This window comes from Cupressus sempervirens, chromosome 2, assembly GCF_028749045.1.
Source record: "Cupressus sempervirens isolate cs-2001-9-10 chromosome 2, ASM2874904v1, whole genome shotgun sequence".
Classification (NCBI taxonomy): Eukaryota; Viridiplantae; Streptophyta; class Pinopsida; order Cupressales; family Cupressaceae; genus Cupressus; species Cupressus sempervirens.
Window position 1 is genome coordinate 163,209,664 of NC_143119.1, and position 18,573 is coordinate 163,228,236.

The 18,573-nt window shown below is 35.6% G+C and overlaps 1 protein-coding gene and 1 pseudogene across 3 annotated transcripts in view; both read left to right on the forward strand.

Moving 5' to 3' along the window:
• Nucleotides 1–18,573, forward strand: part of LOC149571553 (nicotinamide adenine dinucleotide transporter 1, chloroplastic-like) — a 193,966-nt gene that overhangs the window by 158,488 nt on the left and 16,905 nt on the right. For all 3 annotated transcript variants that reach the window (XM_089813068.1, XM_089813070.1, XM_089813069.1), the window contains 2 exons: nucleotides 4,508–4,559; nucleotides 4,725–4,834. In XM_089813068.1, coding sequence (XP_089669194.1) covers nucleotides 4,508–4,559; nucleotides 4,725–4,834 — 162 coding nt within the window. The remainder of the gene's footprint in view (nucleotides 1–4,507; nucleotides 4,560–4,724; nucleotides 4,835–18,573) is intronic.
• Nucleotides 8,049–10,951, forward strand: LOC149571555 (zinc finger chaperone ZPR1-like; annotated as a pseudogene).

The following is an 18,573-nucleotide window of genomic DNA, read 5'->3' on the forward strand; positions in this document are numbered from 1 at the left end:
AAATTTTAAACACTAGAAATAATTCAATAATCTATGAAAGAACTAAATAAAATGGTTGAAATGCATACCTTAAACACTTCTTGCAAGGTATTTGCATCTCCACAACCGATCTCATTTGAATCCAAGCACTTTACTATAAACTAGCAACTACGAGAGAGCAAAATAGAGAGCAAATGAACTTGCATCATAAATTAGGGGAGTTAATAGAGTTTAGAGCAAATAAAACATAAAAAATTGCAAATGGGCCCACCATATTTTATTTTTTCCTCATGCTTTGCCACGGATCCGTGCTGGATCCTTACGCTGCATCTTGGATCCATGAAGATCCAAGAAAGATCCTCGATTTTACCTATGGATCTGTTAGGATCCACGGATCCAAGCACGGATCCGAATTTGGAGTGGATTTGAATACAGATCCGGCCTCTGAATTGTGAATCTGGCAACTAAGCTTTATATTTAATGAGGCCATGATACTTCATTTAAGTAACTCAAAGTGCATTTAATGGATTATATTTTGGAGGCCAAAATATTAAAGTATTTGAAAAAGTCAATGTGCACGAGTTATTTTTTGATATTAATGTGCATTTATAATCCATGAAAATGACTGCCTAAGTTTGAAGAATTATTATAAAGTTTTATTAAAAAGCTAACAGTGGATTTAAATGCTATTAAGGAGACTAGGGTTATAAAGGGACATCAAAAAGCAAGTCAACCTCATTGTTGATGATAATTGAATTTGCTTTGCTTTGTCTTGGGATTTGTTAGTGGAGATAAGGGTTTGCCTCTACTTGTTCTCACATCGGCCATTGGAGAGCGGATGATTCTTTAGTGTTGCAGCTATACCAAGGTGGTGAAATGCCCATTGAAGATAGCCTTTAGAAAGGCTTTATTCAGCAGTCTTCATTGTGCAACATTTGTGAAAGTAAGGGTTTAGAGGCAGAATTTCAGAGTTTACTTCGAGGAAACACTTGCAGCCATAACCATGAATTGCCAGCAGCATTGTAGGGTTGACCATCAGCCCTAGGCAATCGTCACATGTTGGCATTTTGGTAAAATTATTCCCTCCTAGCCCTAAATACCTATCTCTTGTGGCATTTCTTGGCCTCATCATGAGTAGTTAGAAGCAAGGAAGTAATGTGGGCCATTATCAAGAGGGAGAAACAGTTATCTGCAGCAAATATGACTTGGAAGTGACATTGTTGGGAGTTATTTCCAGATTTCAATGCAAGCAATCAGTTTGTCCTTCCAGGTATGCTTGTGCAAACTTGAGTTTTATATATTTTCTTAAAAGGAATAAAGAATATTTCCAGCACTTAAAAAATTGCTTTCAGTTTCAGTTCATATCTTGTGCAAAGTATATTTGTTTCTTGTCAATTATCTTTATAGATTCAAGATTGAGAAACATAAGCATAAATACATTCAAAACCAAACACAAAACAAAATATTGTCTATCATTGGGTTAACAATCCAATGTTTGTCTGAGTTCGAACCACATGGGTTCTTACAAAGAAAGCATTCTGAAATTTTTGTGGAACCTGTTGCTAGCTATTGAGGAGGTTGTTGAATGTAATAATATTATATGCAGTTTGGAAGGTTTGTTTGTCACTTTGTTCGTTTGTGTGTGAGCTCTAATGTTACATCCCAAATTTTGCCCTGATTTTTAATTTGATCATAACTGTTGGTTCAACGAATCATTTCTTTTCATGATCATGTGAAACAAGTTAGTCAATTATATACGTTGTATCAACTGTTAACAAACTATTTATTTTTCCTGATCATGTGAAACAAGTTAGTTAATGATATACATTGTACCAACTAATAATGAATTATTTCTTTCATGATCATGTGAAATGAATAGTTATTATAGACGTTGATAAAAATAATCAAGCAACCTATAATTGTCAATTGTTTGATTGGAATTAATGATCAATATATTTTTGAATTAATGTCTTGGCGAGAATGTTTTGCTTGGGTGATTGCAGGAACAAGACTGAAAAGAGGGGAAGCATTGCTAAACGGGATCATCAGAAGGGGATTGTCGATTGGTCCAATCATCAGGATCAACCGGTATGACCTAAGACTACCTTGGAAAGGATACAAAGACTTGACCACAGATTGCATTATAGGACCACAGAGCTATTAAGAAAACAATATAATAAAATTTAATTAATCTAAATTAAAAATATAAAATTCATACCTTTAAAGATTTATTATTGAAATCTCTTATTTAATCATTATTATACACCCTTAAAATACGAACATATATATATATATATATACAAATGAAGTGACACCAATAAATTATAGCTTTATAATCTAATGATGTCATTTCACCAATCTATACACATGAATGTATATAAGAGTGCATAATAATAATAAAATAAAAATTAGAACTCTTCAATTCCTTATTCTTTTTCCCTCTTTATTTCTTTCTTCTATATTTCGAATTTGGATGTATTTGAATGGCCTACTTGATAACCAAAGGTAGCCGAAGAGCCAAGGCTGGCCAATTAATAGCATATCATGGATCGTATTTGACACAACCTTTCTTCATACTCCATTATCTTTTTCCTTACATCTGCCCGAAGCTAAGCAAGCCAAGTTAGTCTCAACTTGACACTGAAATTCACATCATAACATTTTGAATTGAATCCCTTATTTCTCTTCATCATCTGTCTACCAATTCAAAGCAAGGAAGCCGTGGAAGTTCATCTAATCCGGCCGTGGGAGGGAGCATTATCTTGCTATAGGTCATGCTAAGTTCATTTCATTATTGCTTGCTTTGTCTCTTTTTCTCTTTACTCAATGTTACACTTAGTCTGAGTTCTGTTATTGTTCATCTATCCTTGTTAATTCTATTACTGTTGTTGGATCAAAATACTGGGCTGAATGTATTAAGACATAGTTTCCTTAGTCGGAGCTTTACAAGAAACCGATATCATGTCGGTTATTATCAATAATCATGAGATTGTCTTAGTTATATGGAAGATGGAAAACTGTAATAAAATCCATGAGATAAAGATCCTGTCAGTAATATTTCATTTCTTTTCATATATTTAGTAGAAGTGTGAATGATGTCATAATGATCAAGCATCGAGAAATTCACCGGCAAAGACGCCATCAATGGTGAAGAGGTGTAATCAAGATAGAGTGGATATAACCTCTCATGCACCTAGGATTCATCGGCATGGAAGCCATAAATGGTGAAGAAGTGAAGATAACCTGCAAAAATCAAGATTGAAATCAGATAACTATGTAACAAACACATATAATAGCTCATGCATGTCCTAATGATGAAACCTGTTGTCAAGTCAAGTGGTGGAGATTGGGTTTACGAATCCAATTTGAAATCCTTGGCCAGGGTAGATATAGGCAGATGTGCCAATCATGAGATCTTATTTGTTTGTCCAGAAGCTTCAACTATTTAGAAATAACTGATGGGACACTCAAACCACTGGGTAACTCAAATGGATGGACTTAAGAACATCCCAAGCCCGATCCCGAGGTAGGGAGGGCCGTTCTATTAAGTTAGGATGTGTGGGGATAAGTATGGTCCGTGGTTGGGAGGTCGAGCCTATGTCAATGCTTCTCCTTTCACCAATGCCAAGGCTTGAACAACATGATAAAGGGATTTCTCCATTAATTTTGTATGTTCTTTGCACCTACCTTTAGATTCCTAAAAGATTAAATAGATAGTTGTTACTATAGATAGTTGTTACTTTACTTTCAGCTAAACATGTTATCAATTAGATTAAAGATATTAGTTGATAGTTGTACTTTACTTTCCGTTGAACATGTTATCAGTTAGAATGATTAAAAATGTTAGCAGCATATTCATTTATTTAATTACATTAGATGATTATAATTTGTAAACTGAATAGGAAGTAGTTATTACCTTCTAGTTAAAATAGTTGAGGGAAGTCTTTTTCATGTGAAATGGAATCAAGTATTAGATCATCAGGAGTTTTAAATTTGTTAGGAAAATTTGTTTGTTACATCGAACATTTAAATAAAAACTGAACAATAATTCTGAGTTCAGCCTTTTAGGAATTTTTTTTTAATCAAATTGTTTATTTATAATTCTCTGCTATGAACATCATGTTAATTTCTGAAACATTCGACGAGAAAGAAAAAAATTATAGTGAATGCCAGAATTAATCCATTGGCATTTCATCAAACATTTGACAATACTCGAGAGAAATTCAGTTGAGCTCATTTTATGGGGCTACACTGTTTCGTCCATGCTTCATTCTAGTAGGATCAGTTTTGGATGCCTCTTGATGCAATAGTTAAAGAGGATACACCTGTTAAACTAGCTATATTTGTTTGGTTTTATTTTTCTAACTTCTATAACTTGCTTAGTTGCACATGTCATGATAGGCATTCTGTTTGTTCCCCTTAAAAATAAACTAGATATAAATTTATAAATTGGCATGGTAATGGTGGATGTATTATTTCACTTAATTATTGAAATGACATCAAGTCAATTTAATTTTGGGAATTGCAGGTGTACTTCACTGTATATGAGCAACTGAAGTTTTTTCTGCAGCCACAAAATGGTAATGTATATTTGCTGCCATCTTGCTAAATTTTTATTTTTATTGAGATTTATGGATTAATCGTAGCTTGAATAATTAATATCTGTTTATTTGATATGATTTTAATTAGTGTGGTTTTTGAAATTATTACTCTTGTATAATATTGTATGATTGTTTATTCTTTAGATCCACATAGTGAAATCTCAGTAGGAGCCAATATGATAGCAGCAGCAGGCGCAGGTGCTGCCACTGCCACTGTTACCAATCCTTTATGGGTTATAAAGACCAGGCTTCAGGTGAGTCTAATATTTGTTGTGCTTTGAGTCTAATAACTTGTTATGCTTTATCTTGCTGTATTTGCTTCTAAATTTGGTTATGGGACTTCTTTTGCATCAACATTTTTGCTTGTATGACCTTGTTTTGTCGTCTTCTTGCTCTAATGAAAAATCTTTAGTTTAGTTACCATGTTCAAGCTGGTTTTATGTTGAGATATTGAATTTGATACCTTGAAATTTGTCATGTCCCTTTTTTTGGAGGTAATTTGATTTAATTAATTTAATTAATTAAGTTATCCAAAATAATAAATATTTTATGAGGATGACTAATTAATTATTTTAATTAAATAAATAAGTGGTATTAAGTAAATAATTTATATAGTTATCAAATAAACAAATATTAAAAGGTAACTTTATATTTAATTAATTTAATAAAGTGACTTGAATTATAGAATATTTTATAAAGTCACTTAATAAATAAAATAATGTTCTAGAAGTTTCTAGAGAAAGTGGAGAAAAAGAATAAATAGGCATCCTAGGCTTCATTCTTGGCAAGGCAGATTTGATGTTGTTGTTGTTGTTTCACTTTGTGGAGCCTAGGGAACTTTCTACAGATTACTTCTTTGTCATAGGAAACGAAAACTTCCTATTGATAGCAATTTTGAGGGTGTGAAATATCACTTGAATTATTGTAGCTGGGAGGAAGATACTTCAATCTTCTATTTGTGCTACATTGAGAAAAAATATTTGAGTACAAAAAGCAATTCGAAAAAGCAGTCTGAAAAAAGCAGTCCGAAAAAACAATCCGAAAAAGCAGATCCGAAATAGCAAAGCGGAAAGGCAGCATTGGTGAAAATTATTACAGCCATCTACAATCAAGTTCCTTTGGATATTTCATGCATTCTTCTTATTATTTAGATGCATATTAGAAGGTAAGGCTGTAAGTGAAAGTTTGTAACAGATTTAAGCACTATTCTTGTGAATGTAAGCCAAGAGTCTTGGCCATTTCATACTAGCATTGTAGTTGACATTTTATGTGCAATAAAGGAGACATAAGTTGCTGGTCTGATATAGTTGTAATTGAATATGTATTTATCATTCATGATTAGCTTATTAGTTTGCATGTCAATTGTTTGACAAAATGTCAATTGGCTGTAGGTTCTCTTTTGGCATAAATAATGTTATAATTCTGCATACCAAGTGTTTGTATTAATGCCACTTGGCTATAAATGCATTAATGCCATCATAGGTTGCATCCAAAGTGTTTGTCATAATTACTATTTGCTGTAACAGCATATTGCAAGTAGTTTTTAGTTACATATATGCATTGAATATTGTCAAAATTAAGTTGCACATTCATGTTAGGTCATTGTGTAGTCAATTTTGAGTCTTTTTGCAAAAGATTTTCATTGATGCAAATTAAAAAAAAGTCATTAAAGCAAACTGAAATACTATATCAGTCATATGACCCTTGCATGTGAGTTGTTTAATGAAATTCTTTGAGCCTTTATCAGCATTTTGACAGCAGATTTGAGCAGGGACATTACAGTGGTATCAAAGCTATTGACCTACCATTCTGTTGAGTAGATTGGACATTGGATCAGTTAGTTAATCATGTTTACTTAAAGTACCCAGAAGCAGTGGGACAAGGATATGAAGAAGCTTAAACAAAATTTGAAAATGTTTGATGAAAGTCAGAAAAGGATGAATGAATTGATGGTTTCCATGTTTACGAGCACTACATCACAGAACAAAGAGAAAGAGGAATAAGAGGTCTCTACAAGTGAGGTATCTAGAAACCTCTAGAAGGAGTTTGCAACAGTTGGTGACCAGCATATAGCCAAATCTAGGGAGGACAAAAATCAGACTAGCTTGGAGGAAGATGTTGGGCACACAATACTTCAGGAGGACTTCAAGGATGAAGCTAGAGATACTCCGCATGGTTTACACAGTTTGAGGAACCAACTAAAGATGAATGAGGATGAGGTAGAGTTTGAGTGGCAGGAGTTTGTTTCAGCCAGGGCTACCTTGTCAGTTGAGGGAGTTACTTTGTCAGTGACCCTTGATAATATTTGTTAGGATCTGGCCTCTCAGTTAGTTATAGAGGACAAGGGAGCTGGAGATTGTGATGATGAGATAGTTTCAGCAGCAGCTTCTTCAGAGTTAGATGAGGATGAGTTTGATGCTTGTGTTCAGAGTGTGGAGGTGTACTTAGATGTAAGTACATTGAGCGTTGGTGATCTTGAGGGGAGTTCGTTTGATTCAGCTTTCTCTCATAGTATGGACAGCGTATTCAAGACGGTTAATAGGAGGCCCGTAGTACAGAGTCACCATGTGACTGACTAGTTGAGAGTTGGCAAGAGAGATATCACTACTGCTCTTGAGCATTTTGATATTGTTCGTCAGTTGTTGGCCATTATTGGTTGGGGTGCTTCTATGACAAATGAGTCCTGTGGGGGTTACCTTTCTTTGGCAGAGGTTCATGCCTTGTGTGAAGCTGTCAAGGATTTTGAGGTTTGGTTTGTTGAGTGGATTGCACAGGGTCCTATCCAGCCTACAGCCACTCGGAGTCAGAGATTGGAGCCATCTGTTGATTCCCAGTTCAATGATGGTAAGTCAGTAGCGGAGTTTGGGGATTCCTACCAGCATTATATGGTGGGGGTACGCTCATCATTTTTCTTTTGACTTAGAGATAGAAGATTTGATTTCACGCAGGTGTAGATCGGCTCCAATTTCTTAACATCCATTATGGGATGGATTGGCACCATCTTTTGCTGATTGAATTGGCAATTGCAAGTCACATAGCCTGCAGTATCGACACACCCAGGATAGTTTATCAGAGATTTGATTTGGTGGCAGTGACTCAGGTACCTATGGCTATTTTCATATCCACAGTGCAATTGGGTGTGAGTGTTAGTTATGTTGCTTGACTCTAAGTCACCCATTTTTTTTGGCATTATTGGAGTCACATGGTCGTCTCAAGTCAATCTAGTCAGTCTTGAGTCTAGGTCTAAGTCGTTATAGGTAGGCAAAGCTGAAAGTAAAGAGGATGCTAAAAACACAATTAACAACAACAGAGAAACTATAGATAACCCGCCGCTTGTTGAAGGCAACAAAATTTGCGCATCATCAATTCTTGATCAAGAGCAAGGAGCTGAAGTTTCAAACAGTTCGATTGCATTGGATGGTAAGGCAAACACTTTGCAGGAGATTGCTACTTTGGAGCAAGGAAAAAATGAAGGTTACTGGGTTTGAGCCTGAAGAAGACAAGTCAAAATCATCACCTCAGATTGATTTTGTTGATAGAGAGGAGAATTATGAACCTGATGACCTCAAAGAACCAAATTCAACTCTGCCTCCTATTGTAGAGAATGATATATGCAAAACATCAATTCAGGCTCCAGATTTTGAGAAGAATGTTACTCTCAAGCCAGAAGCAAGAAGAATGCTTACTGAGGCTAAGGTAGAGAAGTCTGAAGCATCTATGGGAAATATTACTATAGAGGAGAAACTGGAACCTAACAACTTCAATGAGCCAGACTCAACCCAGTCTCTTGTAGCAGAAAAAGAGGTTAGTCCTGTCAATTCAAACATCCTGGATGAGAATAGAAATGTTTCAGACAAAATTAACTCTCTGCACCAAGAAGAAGTGATGCCCATTGAGTTGAAGGCAGAACTTGAAACTCAAATCAACACCGAGAAGGTTGAAGTATCTGGGCCTCCATTGGATATACGTGAAAGCAAAGAACTGGAAGATGCTCTTCCAGAGAAAACTACAGGAGATGGCAATGTGGAATTCATTACCGAGACTTCCTCTCAGGTGATTTCTGACACCCTCTTTGTTTCCCATTTTGATGATCTTGAAGAAACCAATTTGAACAAAATGGAGAAGGCTTTAGATGTAGCAGAAGATATGAGTGTAAAGGGAGAATTTGAAGCTTCTGTGGGTGAAGGATCATGCAATTCAGTCATTGATAAATCCATCGAGGCTCTCTCAATAGGATATGCTAATTCTGCTATGAGCAACACTAAAAATGATCTCCCCCTTTCAAGTGAGGAACATGTCTTAGGATTCAGCAAAGTGATTGATGATGTAGAATCCGAGGCATCTAATTTCGCAGGCATACTTGTGATAAGTAGCTCAGTCAATAAAAAAGATCTTGAGAACTCTACAAGCATCCATTGCTCAGAACCTAAATTTTCAAATCCTCAAAGGAACCAAGATCATTATAAGTGGGAGGAGTCTATTCTCAAGTAGAAATGAATTTAGTCAGAGCCTTGGGGTTTGTTACAATAATGAATGTGATGCTCATCAACTTAGTTCAGCTTCCTCTTCACATGCTACAACGATCAGCCTTTTACAAACAAAGATCCCAAAGATTCTTCAGAGTTTCTTCATATTGTGTTGCACACAGTGTAGTTAATTTGCCCCAAATGTTACTAGAAGCACTTGTATATACTCTTTGTGCATACTTCCTTTCTGGACTGTCATTGGAGAAATTCGGTGCTATGTTCTTCGAATATTTGTTCTTACTATTCCTGATCTGCCACTACTCCACGACTTGTGGAATCACTAGATGGACTTTTTACAGTCCAAGCAGCCATTGCACTTGGTCACCAAACTGAGCCACAAGATCAGAGACCACATTTGCTGAAAGGTGATCTAGAGAATGTTCCTGTGGTACAAATTGCAGCAGGCTATTGTTATTTGTTAGCTCTCACCTACCAGCCTTGTGGCATTCTAGTATCAAATCTTTGTTGCTCAAGACCTGTAATTGCATTTGAATACGTTGGCGAAGCTTTCTCTGCACTCCTCCACTTCCTTCATGTTGACGATTCGAATATAGCCTCTTCTGCCATAAGAGGGTACAACACGATTGCTTCTTACACAAATCCTGCATTTTAGGGAGGTGGTCTTGATGGCCTTTGAGTGCCCACACTGTGGTGAAAAGAACAATGAAGTTCAGTTTGCTGGCCAACTTCAGCCTCATGAATGCGTGTACACATTAAATGTTCCAGAGGATCCTTTGCTACTGAATCGACAAGTTGTAAAATCAGATTCTGCTTGTATAAAGGCCCCAGAATTAGACTTTGATGAAATTCAAGCACTTTAGGAAGAGCGTAGGAAAATAGATCCGAAGACAATAGAAGCATTAGACTACTTCCTAGTGAACTTGAATTTATGTGCAACAAAAAAGAAAAAAAAAACCTTTCACATTCATGGTTGATGATCCAGCTGGAAATAGCTTCATTGAGAACCCGTTTTCTCCATCTCAAAATCCGTTACTTTCTGTAAATTTCTACAACCGTACATCTGAGCAACAAGAAGCTTTAGGATTTCTTCCTGATAATGGTCAAATAGCTGCTAAAAAAACTATGGACCAGAATTCCCTTACTTGCAAGGACGGAACAAGATATGTACCTACAGGAACTAAATGAGAACCACATGGTTCTGTTGGGACACTGTTAGTGCACCGAGCTATTGCTCAAGGTAATAGTGCTGAGGTTGCTGCAATGCTCTTTAAATATTCAACCCTTGAAGAGGTAATGACTTTTCCAGCAACTTGTGGGGCATGTGCAGCACAATGCGAAACTCGAATGTTCGTAACTAATATTCCATACTTCAAGGAAGTGATCATTATGGCTTCCACCTGTGATATATGCAGTTATCATAACTCTGAGGTAAAGCCAAGCGGTAGTATATCTGAGAAGGGAAAGAAGATTACTACCCATATTTTAAACAAAGAAGACCTTAGTCAGGATGTTATAAAGTCAGATAGTGCAAGGGTTATCGTTCCAGAACTACATTTGGAACTTGCTCCTGGCACTCTTGTTGGTCTTGTTACGACTGTTGAGGAGCTTATCAGCACAATTAGTGAAAATCTGAGGAGAGTGCATGGATTTAGTATTGGTAACAGTGCAGATGAATGGAAGCAAAGAAAGTGGCAAGATTTTGATAGTCATTTGAGAAAGCTTCTCGAATTTGAAGAGCCTTGGACATTAACTCTGGATGATGCCCTCGCAAATTCATTCATTGCCCCAGTAACTAAAGTTATTGAAGAAGATAACCCCTTGAAGTTTGAAGAATATGAAAGGTCAGAAAAGATGTATAGGAGGAACCCACTGAATGCAAAATAGACACTTGTTTATAAATGCAGAATATCAATTATTAATCCATGGTTCGATTACACTAACCAAAGTGTAATTGATGTAAAGTTTCAAATTCAAAATTACAAAGGCATTATATTTAAAAACAAAAGGCTATCAACCAAAAGGGGATTAGAGGAAATAATGACTTCTTCCAAAGAGAGAGTTACATTGGTAACCGAAAGGTCATGAGAAGGGAATTGTTAAATAGGAATTTCATTGAAGTAATCAAAAAAGGGGGGGTCTTCTTTTAGGGGTTCTTTTTTTTCTGGATACAGTCAGAGAGCTGAAGGGAAAGAGGGGGCATTTTAGTTTAGATATTTCATTTCATTGCATGTAGAGGGTTCAACCTTTTCTGCATACAGTCATAGAGCTGGAGTAGAGGGGGCTAATTTGTTGATGTAACAAGACTTGATATTGCAGAGTCAATAAAGGGTGTTTTATGTCAATAATTTCTGTTCCAGTTAGTTAATTAGATGGTTCTTTCTCTTAATCTGAGTTACAATAGGAAGGAAAGGATTTCATTCTTTTGTTGCAAAGATGTGAATAAACCTCAGTAAGATGTGCTGTGGGATTCTCAGAGAGGAACTAATTAGAAGCTCTTTATGTTTCATTTACGTTTCTATAGAAAGTTGCTGAGTATATGGATTCATAAGAATTGTGAGTTCTATTGCTTGATTTATAGATTAGAAAGTTTTTCTTGCCTGGATTAAGTTCTGTTTAGGCTTAATTCGGTTTGCCTCTTTTGCTCTCAGGTTAAGAGCATACCCTGCATTAGTTTTAGGATCAAAACATAATTCATTGAATATTTTTCACATAGGGAGCTGTACCTTAATTTAGAGGGAAACTAGTTATTCTCATAAACAGTTTCCCAACTGTTGTGTAAAGTTGTTCTTCATTACAAATTGGGCAAGTTGAAAATAGAGTCAGAAGAAGAACAATCTGTTTACCAACAAGTTAGACAGGGACTTGAGTTTTGACAGAGTCGATGTTTCAGTTGGCTTGAGTTCCGTAGAGTGGTTTCTTCTATCGGCATCTATAGTTGGTCTTTAGATGATTTTGTCAGTGATATCAGTTGTTTGGGTGTTGAGTGCAGTTTCTTAGTTGCTAATTTTTGTATTGTTGATGCTGATGATTTCTTCACGGGTATGGTGAGGATTGGGACATTACACAGGTTTTCACTTGGGATCCAAGTGCAGGAGAATGGTACTTGTTGTTGAGATTGCTTGGGGACAAGCAATTTCAGAGGGGCGGACTGTCATGTCATTTTTTTTTGGAGGTAATTTAATTAATTAAGTTGTCCAAAATAATGAATATTTTATGAGGATGACTAATTAATTATTTTAATTAAATAAATAAGTGGTATTAAGTTAATTATTTATAAAGTTATCAAATAAACAAATATTAAAAGGTAACTTTATATTTAATTAATTTAATAAAGTGACTTGAATTATAGAATATTTTATAAAGTCAATAAATAAAATAATGTTCTAGAAGTTTCTAGAGAAAGTGGAGAAAAAAGAATAAATAGGCATCTTGGGCTCCATTCTCGGTAGGGCAGATTTGATGTTGTTATTGTTGTTTCACTTTGTGGAGCCTAGGGTTTCTGCAGATTACTTTTTTGTCATAGGAAACGAAAACTTCGTATTGATAACAATTTTGAGGGTGTGAAATATCACTTGAATTATTGCAGCTGGGAGGAAGATACTTCAGTGTTCTATTTGTGCTACATTGAGAAAAAATATTTGAGTACAAAAAGCAGTTTGAAAAAGCAGTCCGAAAAAGCAATCCAAAAAAATGATCGGATAAAGCAGATCCGAAAAAGCAAAGCAAAAAAGAAAATCCAAAATAGCAAAGCAGAAAGGCAGCATGGGTGAAAACTATTACAGTCATCTACAATCAGGTTCCTTTGGATATTTCATGCATTTTTCTTATCATTTAGATGCATATTAGAAGGTAAGGCTGTAGGTGAAAGTTTCTAACAGATTTAAGCATTATTCTTGCGAATGTAAGTCAAAAGTCTTGGCAATTTCATACTAGCATTGTAGTTGACATTTTATGTGCAATAAAGGAGATATAAGTTGCTGGTTTGATATAGTTGTAATTGAATATGTATTTATCATTCATGATCAGCTTATCAGTTTGCATGTCAATTGTTTGACAAAATGTCAATTGGCTGTAAGTTCTCTTTTGGCATAAATAATGTTATAATTTTGCATAACAAGTGTTTGTATTAATGCCACTTGGCTATAAGTGCATTAACGCCATCATAGGTTGCATCCAAAGTGTTTTTCATAATTACTATTTGCTATAACAGCATAATATTGCAAGTAGTTTTTAGTTACATATATGCATTGAATATTGTCAAAATAAGTTGCACATTAATGTTAGGTCATTGTATAGTCAATTTTGAGTCTTCTTGAAAAAGATTCTCATTGATGCAAATTGAAGAAAGAGTCATTAAAGCAAACTGAAATACTATATCAGTTATATGACCCTTGCATGTGAGTTGTTTAATGAAATTCCTTGAGCCTTTATCAGCATTTTGAGAGCAGATTTGAGCAAGGACATTACAAAATAATGTCCCTATTTTTGTTGGCATTGGAGTTTGAGAGATTAGCCTATTATTGTGATCCTTGTAGGCTAATTATTGTGGATAGATGGTCTTCTGAGGCAGTGGTTTGGTTTGGGAGGGTCTTATCTTCTCCACTATTCAGTAAGGTACAGATTGGTCTTCGTTTGGCTCAAATTGGACTTCGTTTAGGCTTAGTTTTGTGTACTTACTATTTGTGGGTAAGTTGGGTATTAATTTAGATGGACCCTTTCAATTTTTGGAAAGTGCATTTGGTCACATTGAGAAATAATAGGTATGACTCCTATTTTCAAACGACATATTTAAATGATGAGTATATTGGGAGTTATTATATTTTTAGTGGCCAAATTATTATTAAATTATTAAATGACTTATTATAAAGTTATAATTTAACTTCATAATTGAACTTAAGTTGAGGATTATCTTTAGAAAGAGCCATCTATGAATTAGTTAAGCCAACTCAAGTGAAATAATCTAATGAAAACTTCTAATTAATGTTGTGTGGTGAAGCTTCTTGAGTGAAGTTACATTTTGGCAAGAACAAGGGTATTTGGAGGTTATAAATACAAGCCCATTTGTTGAGAAAAGCACGTTTGGATATTTATTTCCTTTTGTTGCTTTTGTGGCTTTTTCTAAAGTTTTGATTTTCATTCCCTTGCTAGTATAAGTGTTTTGAAGCTGGGATGTGCCTTTAATCCATAGTTGAGGTATTGTGGATTAAAATTTTGATAATTATTATTGATACCTCTTACCGTATAAACTGTGGTTGGGAGATATTATTTATTACTTGATACTTCCTAGAAGGGTTTTGAATCTCTGAGTTCTGCATGTCATCTACTGCTGAGGTATAGCAGATTAGAGTTTGACTTTGATTACATTGGATTGAGCTTCCTTGCTCTTGTGTTATAAATCACCAGTGTTGAGAGTTTGTGTCAGATGTAATACTATGAAATGGTTAAGTTGAATTAAATTGTGTTGGGCGATTGGATCTATATGCATTTGAGGTCTCTTAATCTATGTTTTTGTTGTTACTAGGAGGTGGCTACTGGCTGAAGAATTCACTAATTGAAGTGTCAGTTTTGATAATTCAGAGAGTGGACTAATTTGGTATTGGACACCAGATTAATACTGCTATCATTCTGGGCATCTTTGAAATTTGTAACGATAATTGCAGACCTGAGTTCAAAATTGTGAAGGTTTGCATTCTTGTCTTTGGGGTTTGACATTTTCAAATTTACTGCTCATTTAAATAGTGGTCTAAATATCTGCAATTGGTATGTGTAGTGAACATCAAGTCCAAGCAATTGATTTTGAAATTTTGATTTCATAATTAGTTTGAAGAATATATTTGCGATAAATGTCAAAACTAGTGTTCATTGAAGATTTCAGAATTTTAGTGTTCATTTGACCTAGCAAACAATTTGCAAAATATTTCCTTGAAATCTTAACTAGTTTTGGCAATCATTATCATTATCGAGAAATTTCCTTTATCTTTAAATTATTTGGAATTCATATCAATGCTATTAAGTTGCTTGCCAAGTGTTTGACAAAATGTCAAACTTCTAATTAGTTAAGGAAATTGGTGTTGTTTAAACTAAATTATTAAGCTATAACTAGCTGAGGGTTATTGTAGAAATGAATTGCACGCCAATCTAAGACAAGACAAGATAAGATAAAATAAAATTATTAATGTTGAACAAAAGACCACAAAAGGTCTATGGGACTGAGAGTATACAACCAGAAAGCTGAAAGCAGCAGGAGCACCAAATGGTGTTTGAGAAAAGCGAAAAACATGAAACAACAAGAAAAAGAAGAGGAGAGAGGAGAAGAAAAAAACTAGGATTCCTTTCTTGGCAAATAGAAATCAGTCATAGAAGGATAAGATTGTGAATGGACAAGAGCTCTGAGTTGTCTCTGTGAACTCATGGAGGAGTGTTGCTGATGCAAGAAACCACTACGAGATCTGACAGATCTAACAGATCTAGAATGACCATTGATAGAACTAGCCGGCCTTTTCGCAATTCACAAAGGAGATAAAGGTGCAAAAAAAGCAATAATAGGCTGAATAGAGCTATGCCAATGAGGAAGTAGTGATTATAAAGTATCATCACAAAGTAGAGTGGTCTTTTGAAGATAGAGCGCTAGACATTGCTCATCATAATAACAAAAGAAGGCTGCAAGATAAAAGCAGTCTCGGAACAAACAATGAAATCTCTCTCTGATCTCATAAAAAATAGAGCATCTAAAAATAAAGTGGGTCTCTATCTCAACCTCAGCAAAAGTACACAGCTTACAAATCCGTTCTCTGTCAATATGATGATCAGTCTGAGCACAAAGATGGTGAGAACCTGTAATAACCCTGTCTGGCTATTGCTAAATCAAGCATCAATTTCTTTCACATTTCAATGGTTTGACATTTTGTCAAACACTTGCAAGTATCCCAATTACCACTGAATATATGATGTCTTAAACTTTCAAACACAATATCAGGATGTACAGGAAATTGATCACAAATTTATTTAATTTTGGTATTATAAGTTTTGCATAAATAAATACCAAACACGAATAAATAATTCTGAAATGATTCACATTAGCCTCTGAATTCATTCATCAACAAACCATATAGCAATATAATGAAAAGGGAATTTAATTGTTGGCTGATTATAAATCAGAATTTGAAGCCAACCTGTTTACTTTCAAACTATGTAATATTTACTTAATTTTACAAATTAAGAACCTGGTCTTTGCCATAGAATGTAATTGCAAAGTCAAACTGAAAGCTGCTTGGTCCAATTTCAATATGACGTTCATAGTCTACCCTTACAAATGCTGCCCAAAACAAACTCCAATCTGCAAACTAAACCCTCATCTAGCAACAGAGAAATTATAATATTCAATTGTATAAATACTCCTCAGCCACAGTTAATACAAAAAGAGGAGCCGATAGTAAAATTTAAAAGTCCACAATACTTCAATTGTGGATTCTCAAAATTAAATCTACAATACTTCAGCTATAGATTCCAAACCCTTATACTACAGCAAGGGCACAAACTTCAGACTCATAAATGTCACAAAGATAACAAGAGCAAAATAAGATAATCAAATAATTGGATGTTTTACTCATCAAATGGGCTCATATTTATAATCTCCAAATGGCACAAAGTTTACCAAATGAACTTCACTTAAGAAGCTTCCCACACACAACATTAAAATATAAAAGTGTCATTATAATCTGATTTATTAATAGCTTTGGGCTCTGAAAATGACCTTTTCCACCATAACTTAAAATTTTGACACGTAAGGCCATTGTTACTTGTTCCTATGATTTAAAACATTTTGTCTTGGTTCTAATGAGTATGATATTAGGGTGACCAACCAACAACACTATAAAAATAACCTCTGCCTATTTATATGAATAATAATAATACTTCACCTATCTTGCAAAAACAACTGAAGAGGCATCAGAATCAAAATCTGACAACACCATAATGAACTTAACGGGGTGACTTACTATATATGGACGCTCCCTCCAAGAGTCTTGGAGCTCAAACTGGAAACCCGAAATAAAAACTGAGAGCATCCTCCAACTCCTCTAACTCAACTGAGTTCATTGGAATCAACAAATTGACTTACTATAAATAGTAAATCACTCAAACAGAGCCAAAACACACCCTAGGTTGTTGGAAAGCCTATAACCACACAACTGAGACCCTCAAATTCCACTGTCAGCTCATGAGGGTCGTGATGATGAACTGGCCTAGCCAACTGCAGGAACCTGCTAAGAATAGGGACATTACAGTCCTCCCTCCCTAAGATTGCTTGTCCCCAAGCAATTTCGGAGCAAAATAAACATCACAATCACCCTGGATCCCAAAGGTAGAATTGCGTACTATCCCTGCTATGTACAAGAAACTCCTGTAGCATCAGCACCGAGATAACTAATATGAAGGACAAAATCATCTGGGAACTGATTGTAGATGTTAATGGTGATGACAACCCATCGAAACTTAATCCAATTGATATAGCAACTTTGTCCACACCCCATCAAACTAATACTCACACCCAACTGCATTGTGGAGATGGTAATAACCATAGGTAATTGAAACATTACCACTAACTCCAACCTCTGCCAAACTGTCTTGGGTGTGTAGATACTGCAAGGGGTCTAACTTGTAGTTGTCAATCCCATCTGCAAAAGATGGTGCTAACCCATCCCATAATGGATGGCATGAAACTAGAGCCAACCCACATCGTCATGAAACCAAGTCCTCTACCTGTGGATCAAAAGAAAAGTGATGTGCACTCCTCACAGTGTAATGCTGATAAAAACTCTTGATCTTTGTCAAGGGCTCATCATCATGAAAGTGGGAATCAGAAGATGGCTCCAATCTCTGACTCCAACTATTGGTCGAGAAGGATCCTGAGCAACCATCTCAGCAAACCCAACTTCGAAATCCCTGTGGGGAAGCATAGTAGACAAAGTCTCTACAATATTTCCCACCAATCTCCGAATAGCACGAGAGCCTCAAATGAGACTACCCTCAAACACCGTATGAATCCTCCCTCACATCTGAACTCTTTAGTAGATACTCCATGGACTCTGTGCAGTAGAAAGTATATGTGAAAGCATCAACTTGCTCCCCTATGACCCACAGTTGATCCCTCTAAAAATGTGGCATTGGCAACTGTCCAATGCTATCAGATGTATGAGATGAAGAAATAAATTCACTTCCAACATAAAAAAGAAAATCAGCATGAGAGCCTAACTCCCTTGATACTCTCATCTCATCCATAACTATTGCACCCATATCTTGGACGAATGTGTTGGCCACATCATCACGTCCATCATCCCCAACCGTAGAAGCAAACTCACCACCAACCACGATATGCAACTGAACTAGATCTGGGGCTAGTGTGGTCTGAACATGCTCCAACTCCATGGTCACTACATCCAATCATGACTGTGATTCTTGAAGAGCCCACTGAGTACACTGAAGAGAGTCCACAGTCACCTCAAGCT